We start from the raw sequence: 15959 nt of genomic DNA on the forward strand, positions 1-15959 counted from the left end.
GCACACTGTACTGACCACTTGTGACTGCTTTGGGATGGTGGGAAAAGAGACTGTACATCAATACATGCTTTCACTTTTGAGTTACCAAACACCAGAAAAGTCTCCAATGACACCAGGAAATGTAGCTAGATTTGTCGCTAGTCACTTTTGAGAAAATAAGTCATCAAGAAGGTTTGGGAAGTCACTAGAATTTGTGACAAAGTTGGCAACACTACCCCTGCTCCTCCACTGGACACTGGGCTTTAAACATGTTTGCATAATGATTAATGTTTTTTTTTTCTCTCTAAACATGGTTTGGCTTTTTAGTCACCCTATTTTTGACAAGTGGATTAAATGCGATATGTGGATCATGTTTCTCATAGAGATGACTGTATATAAAGTCATTTTCACACAAAATGAAAGGTTTCAAGGAAGTATGATCTAATGAGTGAATCTGTTGTGTAAACACTCCAAGGAAGTATGATCTAGTCTTCTGTTTTGGAACGAATTGCACTAACCACTTGTGAAAAGAAGGGAGCAAGAATCATCATCAGCAAGAATGACGAGTCAGCATACAGAGAGGAAGTGCTACGGTTAATGGACTGGTGCAGAACCAACAACCTGTCTCTGAACGTAGACAAGACCAAAGAGATGGTTGTTAACTTCAGAAGGACAAGGCATGATCACTCTCCACTGCACATCGACGGCTCTGCTGTGGAGATCGTCAGGAACACCAAGTTTCTTGGAGTTCACCTGGCAGAGGATCTCCCCTGGTCCCTCAACACCAGCACCATAACCAAGAAAGCCCAGCAGCGTCTCTACTTCCTGCGAAGGCTGAAGAAGGCACATCTCCCACCTCCCATCCTCACCACATTCTACAGAGGAACCATTGAAAGCATCCTGAGCAGCTGTATCACTGCCTGGTTTGGGAACTGCACCGTATCGGATCGCAAGTCCCTGCAGAGAGTAGTGAGAACGGCTGAGAAGATCATCGGTGTCTCTCTTCCCACCATCAGACATTTACACCACATGCTGCATCCACAAAGCAACCAGTATTGTGGATGATCACACACACCCCTCACACTCTCTCTTCACCCTCCTACCGTCTGGAAAAGGGTACCAAAGCATCCAGGCCCTCACGTCCAGACTGTGCAACAGCTTCTTCCCCCAAACAATCAGACTCCTCAACAATCAGTCTGGTCTGAACAGTCACACATATTTCAGTGACTGAACACACACACTATCTCATCTTTTAAGAGTGCAATGCTTATGGTCAATAACTGCTGCTATGCTTTTCACTTTATAAAAAATGGTCACAACCGCACTTTACTGCTTACCTGTATTTATTATTGTTTATCGTGATAAACCATAATAATATTCTTTGTAGCACCTTTGGTCCTGGAGGAACGTTGTTTCGTTTCACTGTGTATATGGTTGAAATGACAATAAAACAACTTGAACTTGGGAGCAGCCAAAGGGATGTACTTAGTCACTGTGTTGCACTGGCTCAAACAGTCCTGTAGCTGCTCTAATCGCCATCAAGCTTTTGAGCCAGTCGAATAATATAGTGTTCTGTAGTCAGATGCGGCATAAAGGCAGATGGCACAACAATATTTATAATAATCTTTTTTTTTTTTTTTTTAAATTTCTGTTGCGCTTTAGTGGCAGCATGGTGGTGCAAGCAGTTGATGCATTTGCCTCTGGAAAAAAAAAAATCCTCTGTTTAAAGCCGCACATACCCAATTCTCCTTGTGCATATGCTGACCCAAAGAAGGGAGGGAAAAGAAGTAATGGAAGCCAAAAGAATGTAGTTTTTAATTTATGTAGTATTTTTCAATAAAACCAAGTACAAGGTGCTTTATGACAAATTAGAGGCATATGTTTACAACAGAAAGCTAAAAACACAAATGAGATCAAGTGGACATATAGAATTAACTATTTTAATCAATAATGTAACACAGGCATCATTACATACATTGGGAGGGGGTGATGGACTGGGTAACAGATTGGGGGATTGCCATTCAGTACTCAAGGCAGTTCCATAGTGAGATGGATGTGGTGGTACTCGAGATATCATCGATTACTTAAGTGCCCAGTCACCTGGTTTTAAACAGTTAAACATGAGTAATTTGTGACATTACGTAAAGGAATTCACCTGTAACCTCGTAAAACAGAGCCAGGGCTTCTTGCTTTAATATAATGCGGTACAAAATGCTAAAACCTTCTTTCAGTTGAGTAAATTGCCACGTACCCTTCCTCAGATTTGTGCCACAAGACAGTCCTGCCTTGGAGGTCTACAGACAGTTCCTTTGACTTCATGCTTTGTTTGTGCTCTAATATGTGCTGCTAACTGTGGGACCTTATATGTAGACAGGTGTGTGTGCCTTAAATCATGTTCAATCAATTGTATTTACCCCCAGGTAGACTCCAATTAGGCTGTAGAAACATCTTAAGGATGATCAATGAAAACAGGTTGTACCTGAACTCAAATTTGACCTTCATGGCAAAGGCTGTGGGGGAAAATTTATATATTACTTTCTACCTGCATGTGAAGTTTATTCTTTCAATACTTTGTATTGAGCTGGAAACCCTGAAAATATTGCAAAAAAGCATTTAAACTGTCACTATGAACGTATCCTATTGACTCCTGGGTGCTTACTGCTTTGCCAAGTTTGGGCACATTTAAATTTTGTCTACACACTCCAAACTTTAATTTATGCTGATTCTTCTTTCTCAGGTGAAAAAACAACTTTGTCTTCACGAAGCCCACAGGAAATTCTTCGTCCATATGGTAGATTTACATGGTCACAAAAGTACATTACCGGTCCAGGTAGTTTACCATGGAAATCACTCTGACCACCGCCATGGAAGGTGCCATCAGGATGTGTATGATTCACACCATCACCGTCACCACAAACTTGGCAGCAATCCCCATGGGTTCCATAGAACCGGCAACCATCTGCACGGCCACGGGCACCACAGAAATGACAGCCAGCAGCATCACCTTTCAGAGGAACACTCTGCTCATAATTCAAATGTAAGTCTGGAGTCAGTTTTGTGACAAGGATCAAATGTTTTTGAATATTGCCTGGAAGTAAATTATTTTTTGCTTTGTACCTAACCTGTGCTGTTTCAAATTTAACTATCTCCAAATTTCAATGCATGTGACCTCAAAAACAAGTTTTGTGCTCTCTGTACCCCACATTATTTATTTATTTATGGTTATGGCTTCTATCTGTGTTGCTCCAGACCTCCACACTGCAGTTCAGATGTGGTAAAACAAGTGAATAGTAGCTCCTATGCAGTGACTTATATTCCAGTATTTGTCTAGATTTCCCCAAAACTGATATGCTCCTCACAGCTTTGATTTTTAGTTTATTTTGTCAGCTGAATGATGAACAGTGGCTTTGGCAGTTTATTTATTTTTTTCTTATTTCCAATGGAGTTTTGTGACAAGGATCAATGTGTTTCTGCTTCATGTTATAGATAGAACATTATTTAGTTCTGAGTGTTTAACAAGCATTGTTGTTTCTGACAGCACCCCACAAACACGTGGTGGCCACAAAGGCTATTCTTACTTGTTTGATGGTGTCCAGTGTGTAAATTATTTGTTGTGCTGTAAAAGCAAGTAATAACCATTCTATAAGAAATTTACTGCAGGTTCTATGACAATGTCACCATCTACCAAACATGCCTGTGTTTTTTTTTTTTCATATACACTCAACAAAAATATAAACGCAACACTTTTGGTTTTGCTCCCATTTTGTATGAGATGAACTCAAAGATCTAAAACGTTTTCCACATACACAATATCACCATTTCCCTCAAATATTGTTCACAAACCAGTCTAAATCTGTGATAGTGAGCACTTCTCCTTTGCTGAGATAATCCATCCCACTTCACAGGTGTGCCATATCAAGATGCTGATTAGACACCATGATTAGTGCACAGGTGTGCCTTAGACTGCCCACAATAAAAGGCCACTCTGAAAGGTGCAGTTTTATCACACAGCACAATGCCACAGATGTCGCAAGATTTGAGGGAGTGTGCAATTGGCATGCTGACAGCAGGAATGTCAACCAGAGCTGTTGCTCGTGTATTGAATGTTCATTTCTCTACCATAAGCCGTCTCCAAAGGCGCTTCAGAGAATTTGGCAGTACATCCATCCAGCCTCACAACCGCAGACCACGTGTAACCACACCAGCCCAGGACCTCCACATCCAGCATGTTCACCTCCAAGATCGTCTGAGACCAGCCACTCGGACAGCTGCTGAAACAATCGGTTTGCATAACCAAAGAATTTCTGCACAAACTGTCAGAAACCGTCTCAGGGAAGCTCATCTGCATGCTCGTCATCCTCATCGGGGTCTCAACCTGACTCCAGTTCGTCATCGTAACCGACTTGAGTGGGCAAATGCTCACATTGGCTGGCGTTTGGCATGTTGAAGAGGTGTTCTCTTCACAGATGAATCCCGGTTCACACTGTTCAGGGCAGATGGCAGACAGCGTGTGTGGCGTCGTGTGGGTGAGCGGTTTTCTGATGTCAGTTTTGTGGATCGAGTGGCCCATGGTGGCGGTGGGGTTATGGTATGGGCAGGCGTCTGTTATGGACGAAGAACACAGGTGCATTTTATTGATGGCATTTTGAATGCACAGAGATACCGTGACGAGATCCTGAGGCCCATTGTTGTGCCATACATCCAAGAACATCACCTCATGTTGCAGCAGGATAATGCACAGCCCCATGTTGCAAGGATCTGTACACAATTCTTGGAAGCTGAAAATGTCCCAGTTCTTGCATGGCCGGCATACTCACCGGACATGTCACCCATTGAGCATGTTTGGGATGCTCTGGACCGGCGTATACGACAGCGTGTACCAGTTCCTGCCAATATCCAGCAACTTCGCACAGCCATTGAAGAGGAGTGGACCAACATTCCACAGGCCACAATTGACAACCTGATCAACTCTATGTGAAGGAGATGTGTTGCACTGCATGAGGCAAATGGTGGTCACACCAGATACTGACTGGTATCCCCCCCCCAATAAAACAAAACTGCACCTTTCAGAGTGGCCTTTTATTGTGGGCAGTCTAAGGCACACCTGTGCACTAATCATGGTGTCTAATCAGCATCTTGATATGGCACACCTGTGAGGTGGGATGGATTATCTCAGCAAAGTAGAAGTGCTCACTATCACAGATTTAGACTGGTTTGTGAACAATATTTGAGGGAAATGGTGGTATTGTGTATGTGGAAAAAGTTTTAGATCTTTGAGTTCATCTCATACAAAATGGGAGCAAAACCAAAAGTGTTGCATTTATATTTTTGTTGAGTGTGTATATATATATGTATATGTGTGTGTGTGTGTGTGTGTATGTATATCTATACGAGTATATGTGTGTATGTTTTACAAATTTGTGTATTTAATATGGTTAAACTGTTATTAACTTGTTTACTTGCATCTTTTCACAGAACACAAATGAAATGCACTTGCCTGTGCTTCACTTCCCCGTTTCCAGTAAAGGCCTGAAGAGGTCTAAGAGGGACTGGGTTATTCCTCCTATAAGTATTTCTGAGAACGACAAAGGACCCTACCCCAAACAAGTAGTCCAAGTAAGAGCAACCAAAGCATCTTGTGACTATGAATTTAAGTTTCTGGATATAGATGTACTCTGAGAAGTCAGTTTCAGCTGCAGTTAAATGCTTATTCAAATCACTGTCTTGTCACATTCAAAGCACCTGTAGAGCTTTAATTTTGAGTGACTTATGTAGAAAATTCAATGTTTATCATTTATTAGTGAGACAGTGCAGTTATACTTATGGGATAATGCAGCATTTAAATGTTTCTTTAACTTCCAACTACCGTATTTTCTGCACCATAAGGCGCACCGGATTATACGGTGCAGCCTCAATTAGCGGGTACTTAACCCTGACAAAAGGTGCACGCTAAAACATATAGTCTACAAAAAAAAGGTCACGGAAGCAAAACGGTGAGTTTATTTGAACTTTTTAACAACTTTGAGCTATCGTATTCAACAATATGGTACTCACATTATTTTTTTATTATGGTTCTGTCACAAATCCATCGAAGTCCTCATCTTCTGTGTCTGAATTGGAACAGCTGGGCAATTTCGCCATCAAACACGCCATGTTCCCGCTCATCTTCCCTCTCATCATCGCTGTCGTTTTTGCCTTCAGCCAAATGGTGACTGTAGAGACGCTTCTCCCAGCTTTTCTTTGTTCAGTGACCCATTACTCGAGTTGGTCTTCTAGCTGTGGCCACCTTGCTTTTTTTCTGCGGAAACTCCATTTGGTCTTTTTAACTTGGCTCAGTTCATTTTCTTGTTTCCTCTCACAGCTGCTCTATTCCCATGAACAACCGCGTAACTGATAGCCTGCAGTTTGAATTGTGCCTCATAAGCATGTCTCTTCGCTGGCGCCATTTTCGGGGGTCCTTAGACAAACAAATGTTGTTTTGCAGGATACCTGTAGTATACGGTAACTACCGGAGGAGTGGCGGAGGTAAGTGTACGTACCACGGACTCTTCTCTGATTGTTTTATCGCTGCCAGCGTACGTACTTGACGTATTACGTCCCTGTGTCAGCGGGAAATGATCCGATATTCCGACGGTCAAAGACAACGTCGGTCATTTTACAGATTTTGGAATTCAGTGCGCACATAAGGCGCACCAGATTATAGGGCGCACGGCCGATTTTTGTGAAAATTTAAGGCCTTTAGGTGCGCCTTATGGTGCGGAAAATACATATGTTACTTTAAGAGATGAGGTCAGTATTTGGACAGTGACAGCTGTCCAAATACTGATGTAGGGTGGTCTGTCAAAAAAAAAAAAAAGCAATGTGTTTGAGCCTGCATTGTTGTGCTCAAAGCTATTTTATTGTTTGTTTTCTGTCATCTACAATGGGTATGTGGTCTGTGCTATTAATATTCATGATGGGGCATGGCAATGTCACAGCTGATGATCTGATTGGCCATCCATTCAAACTAGGCTGTTTGCCCGTTTGCTGACCAGCAGTATGTCCTGCTGCAACTGAAATATACTGCTGTAGAGTGAGTGGAAAAGGAAACCTTCATTGAATGGTGTATAGCAGTTCTACACATGTATCACAGATGCACAAGAACACAAATGTAGTATGTGGAAATCTGACCTTGAACATGTAACTTCAGCTACAATTTGGTAGAAGGCGTGATGGAGACTCTGCCCTAGATTTATTAGGGCCCGAGTAGGCAACGTCCTACGAAGACCCTATTGTAATTGCGCTGTTTATTATTATTATTATTACTCTTGAAATCAAAATTTTGGCCTGTTCCCATGCTCAAAAACTCACCAAATTTTCCGAAGTCATCCGGCCGGGTCCGAAATTCGATATTTTGGGGGCGTCACACTTGGTTGCAGCAAAATCGCGAAATAGCGCCCCCTACAAATTTTCAAAAACCCCTCCGCTTTGGGCTTTTTTCATCGTAGCCTCACGAAATTCGGTACACATTTACCATGCCAGGATGCACAAAAAAGTCTCTTACTGTCATGGTGAAATAGACAGGAAGTCGGCCGTTTCGATTTTGAGCAAATCTTTGCCATTTTTGGCCATTTCCACTATTTACATTTGAACGAACTCGTTCTACGGATTTCATCCGATCGTCTTCAAATTTGGTCAACATAAGTCAAAAGGTGTGGCTGCTAGGGGTCGTCAAACTTTGGCGAGCTTTTGGGAGCACGCCAAAGTTGATGATGAACGCCGTGAAGTTACGAGTAACGGCGTCCGTGTGGTGGTGTGCCGAATATTGCCCTTTCGCCATGAAATTACGTTCTTCCTTTTGACGGCTTTAATTTTGTCAGATCATCATGGAAATTGATACACAGGTCAAGCACGTCAACCTCTTACAATTCATAGGGGCCTCGCCCATGGGCGGGGCAAAATGCCTCAATAGCGCCCCCTTGAAACTTTCAAAAAACCCTCCCCATAGGGGTTTTTTTTGGAGTAGGGAGATGAAAATTGGTACACGTGTGACTTGCATAGACGTACAAAAGTCTCTTGCACCATGGGTCTACTCCAGGCAGGAAGTCGGCCATTTTTAATTTTCTTGTCATTTTGGGGTGATTTCCATATGTTGTTTTTGAACAAACTCCTCCTAGGGATTTTGTCCAATGCACTTCAAACTTTTACAGCATCCACACATCATACTGACCAAAAGTTATTGAAAGCTTTTCTGTATGTTGAAGGGTGTGGCCGCTGTGGTGCCGCCATTTTGACCCTTCGCCACGGAACATCAAGTCATGATAACTCCTTCATGCTTTGCCTGATTGACTTGAAACTTTACATGTATGATGACGGTTGGCCCCTCAACACACCTGGCCCCTCTGTTTGTACACTGAGCGCCCCCTAGTCGATGAACCATCAACATGTCATAACTCCTTCATGCATTGTGTGATTTGCTTGAAATTTGAACTGTGGGATGAGTGGTTACCCCTGTACGCACATGCCCACATCTGGTCACAAGACAACACACTACCCTGGGTAGGCGGTCGCACGGAACGAGGGCCCGTATATGACTGCTTGCAGTCCTAGTTATTATTATTATTATTATTAGGGCCCGAGTAGGCAACGTCCTACGAGGACCCTATTGTAATTGCGCTGTTTATTATTATTATTAGGGCCCGAGTAGGCAACGTCCTATGAGGACCCTTTTGTAATTGCGCTGTTTATTATTATTATTATTATTCTCACTCTTCAAATCGAAATTTCGGCCTCTTCTCATGCTCAAAAACTCACCAAACTTTCCAAAGTCGTCCGGCCGGATCCGAAATTCAATATTTTGGGGGTCTCACACATGGTCGCAGAAAAATCGCGAAATAGCGCCCCCTAGAAATTTTGAAAAACTCCTCCGCGTTGGGCTTTTTTCGTCGTAGCCTCACGAAATTCGGTACAGACATTTACCATGCCAGGACGCACGAAAAAGTCTCTTACTCCCATGGTGAAATATCGACAGGAAGTCGGCCATTTTGATTTTAAGTTTCGATTTTGAGCAAATTTTTGCCATTTCCACTACTTACATTTGAACGAACTCGTCCTAGGGATTTCATCGCATCATCTTCAAATTTGGTCAAAATCATCACAACACAATGGTGATCAAAAGTTATCAAAAGACTCTAAGTCAAACGGCGTGGCTGCTAGGGGTCGTCAAACTTTGGCGAGCTTTTCGGAGCACGCCGTTTCACTTTGAACGGCTGTCCCGCCCACATACTTAATCGTAGAACCTTCAAACTTGCTGGACATGATGAGGGCTCTGCCCTGAACGTCTACATACATTACATTCCCACCTCCGCCATAGCGCCCCCCGGTGGCGGCGGGAAATGTCTTCTTTTTACTTTAAGAGGTCCTGATGTCACATAGTTAACCTAATCAACTTCATTCCACTTCTAAAACATGAACAAGTTGGTAAACGTAGGCGTTGAACGCCGTGAAGTTACGAGTAACGGCGTCCGTGTGGCGGCGTGCCGAATATTGCCCATTCGCCATGAAATTACGTTCTTCCTTTTGACGGCTTTAATTTTGTCACATCATCATGAAAATTGATACACAGGTCAAGCTTGACAACCTCTTACAATTCATAGGGGCCTCACCCATTGGCGGGTCAAAATGCCTCAATAGCGCCCCCTTGAAACTTTCAAAAAACCCTCCCCTTAGGGGTTTTTTTGGATTAGGAAGATGAAAATTGGTACACATGTGTGACTGGCATAGACGTACAAAAAAGTCTATTGCACCATGGGTCTACTCCAAACAGGAAGTCGGCCATTTTGAATTTTCTTGTCATTTTGGGGTCATTTCCACATATTATATTTGACCAAACTCCTCCTAGGGATTTTGTCCAATGCACTTCAAATGTCTTCCAGATCATCCAGAGATGATACTGATCAAAAGTTATCAAAAGCTTTTCTCTGTCGAAGGGTGTGGCCGCTATGGCGCCGCCATTTTGACCCTTCGCCATGGAACATCAAGTCATGATAACTCCTTCATGCTTTGCCTGATTGACTTGAAACTTCACATGTATGATGATGGTTGGCCCCTGAACACACCTGGCCCTTCTGTTTATACACTGAGCGCCCCCTAGTGGATGAACCATCAACATGTCATAACTCCTTCCTGCATTGTGTGATTTGCTTGAAATGTGGGATGAGTGGTTGCCCCTGTACACACATGCCCACATCTGGTCACAAGGGAACACACTGCCCTGGGTAGGCGGTCGCGCGGAACGTGGGCCCGTATATGACTGCTTGCAGTCCTAGTTATTATTATTATTATTATTCTCACTCTTGAAATTGAAATTTCGGCCTCTTCCCATGCTCAAAACTCACCAAACTTTCCAAAGTCGTCCGGCCGGATCCAAAATTCGATATTTTGGGGGTCACACACATGGTCGCAGCCAAATCGCGAAATAGCGCCCCCTAGAAATTTTCAAAAACCCCTCTGCATTGGGATTTTTTCGTCATAGCCTCACGAAATTCGGTACACATATTTACCATGCCAGGACGCACAAAAAAGTCTCTTACCGTCCTGGTGAAATATCGACAGGAAGTCGGCCATTTTGATTTTAAGTTTCGATTTTGAGCTAATTTTTGCCATTTTTGGCCATTTCCACTACTTGCATTTGAACAAACTCGTCCTAGGGATTTCATCCGATCATCTTCAAATTTGGTCAACATCATCAGGACACAAGGGTTATCAAAAGATTCTAATTAAGTCAAAAGGCGTGGCTTCTAGGGGTTGTCAAACTTTGGCGAGCTTTTTGTAGCACGCCGTTTCACTTCGAACAGCTGTCCTGCCCACATACTTAATCGTAGATCCTTCAAACTTGCTGGACATGATGAGGGCTCCGCCCTGAAGGTCTATATATATTACGTTCCCACCTCCGCCAGAGCGCCCCCCGGTGGCGGCGGGAAATGTCCTGTTTTTACTTTGAGGTCCTAATGTCACATAGTTAACCCAATCAACTTCATTCCACTTCTAAAACATGCTGAACAAGTTGGTGAACGTAGGCAATGAACGCCGTGAAGTTACGAGTAACGGCGTCCGTGTGGCGGCGTGCTGAATATTGCCCATTCGCCATGAAATTACGTGCTTCCTTTTGACGGCTTTAATTTTGTCACATCATCATGAAAATTGATACACAGGTCGAGCACAACAACCTCTTACAATTCATAGGGGTGTCACCCATTGGCGTGGCAAAATGCCTCAATAGCCCCCCCCCTCCCCATAGGGTTTTTTTTTTTTTTTTGGAGTAGGGAGATGAAAATTGGTACACATCTGTGACTGGCATAGATGTACAAAAAAGTCTATGGCACCATGGGTCTACTCCAAACAGGAAGTCAGCCATTTTGAATTTTCTTGTCATTTTGGCATGATTTCCACATGTGGTATTTGAACAAACTCCTCCTAGGGATTTTGTCCAATGCACTTCAGATGTCTTCCAGATCATCCAGAGATGATACTGATCAAAAGTTAATGAAAGCTTTTCTTTATGTCAAATGGTGTGGCCGCTATGGCGCTGCCATTTTGACCCTTCGCCATGGAATATTATACTTAAACTGATGTCACATAGTTAACCCCATTAACTTCCCTGCTCTTCTAAAATATGCAGAACAAGTTGGTGAACGTAGGCGATGAACGCCGTGAAGTTACGAGTAACGGCTTCCATGTGGCGGTGTGCCGAATATTGCCCATTCACCATGAAATTATGTTCTTCCTTTTGACGGTTTTAATTTTGTCATATCATGAAAATTGATACACACATCAAGCATGACTACCTCTTACAATTCAAAGTTATCGAAAGCTTTTCTTTGTCAAAGGGTGTGGCCGCTATGGCGCCGGCATTTTGACCCTTCGCAATGAAACATCAAGTCATGATAACTCCTTCATGCTTTGCCTGATTGACTTGAAACTTCACATGTATGATGATGGTTGGCCCCTGAACACACCTGGCCACTCAGTTTATACACTGAGTGCCCCCTAGTGGATGAAACATCAACATGTCATAACTCCTTGATGCATTGTGTGATTTGTTTAAAATTTTAACTGTGTGATGAGTGGTTGCCCTTGTATGCACATGCCCACATGTGGTCACAAGAGCACCCACTGGCCTGGGTAGGCGGTCGCACGGAACGAGGGCCCATATATGACTGCTTGCAGTCCTAGTTTTTTATTGTATTTTATACAAGTGCTCACTGTTTGATTTCAACTTCATTGTGGTGTACAGAAGCAAATGTATAGATATGGTCCCAGTTGTAAATAATTTCCACTGTTTTCTGACCTACCACTTTTAAATACATGCACCTTTAAAGTATTTTGATGAGACCCTTTTGATATGTAGTTGCAAATTTTAGGACTTTTGTAAGTTTACACTGATATATGTTTAACTTTGTTTTTCAGATTAGATCTGACCGTGATAAGGAACAGATCATACTTTACAGTATTAGTGGTCCAGGAGCTGATGAACCACCCCTCAAAGTTTTCAGAATGGAAGAAAGAACTGGTTGGTTCTATGTTTTGCAAGAATTGGACAGAGAGAAACAGGACAAGTACCTGGTAAATATTATCATGGATGTTCTACACGTGTGTGTGTGTGTGTGTGTGTGTGTGTGTGGAGATATAGATGGATAGATAGTCATCAGCTTCAAGTAGTCAACTTGTCTAAATATGACTGTGGAGAAATGTATACCAAAATGCTTAAAATGTTTTATTTTTCAATGTGAAAATATTACAAAGTGATTGTAGTCTCAGTTTGACAGGGAACTTTACAGCAATATGTATCTGTTCCCTTCTGTCCTATCTACTCTGGTTTGGGGGGGGAGGGTGGGGGGTAGATGCTCACAGCGCATGAGCAGAGTGCAGACTTTTACAAATGTATTTTTAAACTTTTTTTTTTTTTTTCCAAAGTCTGCTCTTAGTTTCTCTGAATGTTCTTTCTGTGGTTAAAGTAAAAAACACAGCTGCAAACTCACGACATGTTAATAAGCTAAGCCCCCCCCCCCAGTACACCTAAAATCTTTGAGGATGGCATGATGTTCCTGCTCAAAGCCTGTAAACCACGGGCGAATCCAGACAGTTTTGTAGGTGGACCTGCCCTCCACAACATGCCTCGATTAATGGTCCACTTTTGAAGACATTACTACTTCTTATATTAATAATAATTATAACGTATTATTATTTTGACAATGAATAAATTTAAATCAGTATTAATCTGAACCCAAGTTTTATTACAATTCTGGGCTAAGTTTAATTGGTGAACCACATACAGACTTGTTAATTTAACTTTTCTGCATAACTAAAGTGGGATGTGCAGGGCTGTGAAAACTCCACAGATTTCATCATGGGGAGGGGGTGGGGTGTTAGTGATGTACTCTTTAATCGTGAACATCACTGAGTTTTTAAAATGCTTATCGCAAAGCGTTCTCTTTTTTTACAAGGTCGTGTAAGTTTTATAAGTCCACGGACACTGATCTGTGTTACAGATACAAATCAGTTTCATGGAGGAAAAATGCCACTCAAAGCGTAGCTGTTACAACAGTTGACGTAAAGCAGGACTGGTTGGTTGCTGCGGCGACGCTGTGGGGCTCCTGCAAGACACTGAAGCTAAACTTAGCATGTGGACATCCCAAACTTTTAGAGCTTTCAAGTTTTTAAAATAAGATTTGTGCAGCATGTCTGTGTCACGGACTGACGTCACACAGAGAGAAGATGGCAAGAAAGACTGTTTGAAAAAGTCTTATAAGGACAAGAATCTGTGGAATTGTCGCTGGCTTCATCAACACACCTGAAAGATAAATGGGAAAAGTGAACTGTGTTCTCTCAGTAAACACAGTAAGAACTTTTCTCTCCCTGGAAAATAAACATTCTGCTGTTCAAACAGGATTTTAGACAAGATTATGTGACTTTTTTCCACTAATCTAGACTTTCTTTCATTGTAAAAAAGACATTGTGGCTTTGAATGGATTTTAGGCTACATGAATTTACACAAGAATGTGACTTTTTACTGTAAGCTTTGTTAATGCTATTTTACCATGATTTTCCAAATATTCTACAAGCTTTAGCTGTGGTTTTTGAAAGGCTGTAACAGTCTTTTCAGTTTTCATAAATTTCATGTAGTTTAATTGTTCTGAGTTAATGCATAATTTGGTTTACAATTGAAAGGAAAATCATTCCAGGTCCTACTTCCATGTCTTATTCTGTTATTTCAACATCATCACTGACAGGTCAAATAAAAGGTTGAATATAGGATCATTTAAATATCCACTAATTTTGAGATTTGTTCTTCTAGGAGATGCTGAAAAAAGTATCATTGGATAAAAATTTAATTCTGGGGCCCCACAAGGCCCTCGACCCCGGCTCCTGGGGAGCTGTTCCCCCCCCAGACCCCTGCAAATTTTCCTCGGATTTCACAATTTTCATTTCACAGCCCTAGATGTGAAGCAATTTTTATTTATTTATTTTTAGTGCATTGTCTAAGTTTGGGCATTACTGGGGCTGTTTGGGGTTCCAGCTTTAAAATCAGGTTAGTTAGGATGAGGGAATCCAAAAACATGAAAATGATTATGGCTCTTGTGGTTAGTAATCTTATCAAACAAACATGTAGGCTGTGATATCAATTTGGGATAAAGGAAAAGGCAAAGAAAAGGTGAAAATGCAAAAGAAGATACAAATAAAAACACATGGGGGATTGGGGTGAGAAAATCATTAAAAAAAAAAAAAACCTCTAGAATGCATCCCTGGACACAAAAACCCTAAATTTTCTGGGGGCATGGAACAGCTACCAGACCTCTGTCAACAAAAGCCTACTATCGCCAGAAAAGAATCCCTGCTCCCATTTCAGATACTTAAATTTTGATATTGAATGTGAAGTATGTAGTTGACTAATATTTGGCTGACAGTTTTGATTGCTCAAAATTTGACTTTTTACTACCTGAAATGACAATTGGTCAAGATTGCGTATCAGAGTTGGAACTTTGTTTACAATTTTCACGGCGCGAAATAAAACAAAAAGCGAACAAAGAAATTGAGTGACGAAGAGGACGAAGAGCGAATTTTATTACACTGACGAGTTTTTAACTGGAGGAATTAACAGCAAATGAGCTCGAAGTGGACATACAAGATGAAAACACAGCTCCGAACAGCTATATAATAAACAAATTATTAACCTCACTTGCTCGGTGTGTACGGGAATATCAGACCTCGTGCTTGGTTAATAATCCTTTATTATACAACCCCTGGCAAAAATTATGGAATCACCAGCCTCAGAGGATGTTCATTCAGTTGTTTAATTTTGTAGAAAAAAAGCAGATCACAGACATGACACAAAACTAAAGTCATTTCAAATGGCAACTTTCTGGCTTTAAGAAACACTATAAGGAATCAGGAAAAAAAATTTGTGGCAGTCAGTAACGGTTACTTTTTTAGACCAAGCAGAGGGAAAAAAAATATGGAATCACTCAATTCTGAGGAAAAAATTATGGAATCATGAAAAACAAAAGAACGCTCCAACACATCACTAGTATTTTGTTGCACCACCTCTGGCTTTTATAAGAGCTTGCAGTCTCTGAGGCATGGACTAAATGAGTGACAAACATCTGGCTCCAACTTTCTCTGATTGCTGTTGCCAGATCAGCTTTGCAGGTTGGAGCCTTGTCATGGACCATTTTCTTCAACTTCCACCAAAGATTTTCAATTGGATTAAGATCCGGACTATTTGCAGGCCATGACATTGACCCTATGTGTCTTTTTGCAAGGAGTGTTTTCACAGTTTTTGCTCTATGGCAAGATGCATTATCATCTTGAAAAATGATTTCATCATCCCCAAACATCCTTTCAATTGATAGGATAAGAAAAGTGTCCAAAATATCAACGTAAACTTGTGCATTTATTGATGATGTAATGACAGCCATCTCTCCAGTGCCTTTACCTGACAT

At 41.7% G+C, this 15959-nt stretch overlaps 1 protein-coding gene across 1 annotated transcript in view; it reads left to right on the forward strand.

The window, feature by feature from the left end:
* Positions 1-15959, forward strand: part of cdh1 (cadherin 1, type 1, E-cadherin (epithelial)) — a 63647-nt gene that overhangs the window by 11843 nt on the left and 35845 nt on the right. Inside the window, exons 4-6 of the mRNA XM_034184637.1 lie at positions 2717-3016; positions 5455-5595; positions 12427-12582. Of these exons, the coding sequence (XP_034040528.1) occupies positions 2717-3016; positions 5455-5595; positions 12427-12582 (597 nt within the window). The remainder of the gene's footprint in view (positions 1-2716; positions 3017-5454; positions 5596-12426; positions 12583-15959) is intronic.

Source organism: Thalassophryne amazonica, chromosome 13 (assembly GCF_902500255.1).
Source record: "Thalassophryne amazonica chromosome 13, fThaAma1.1, whole genome shotgun sequence".
NCBI lineage: Eukaryota > Metazoa > Chordata > Actinopteri > Batrachoidiformes > Batrachoididae > Thalassophryne > Thalassophryne amazonica.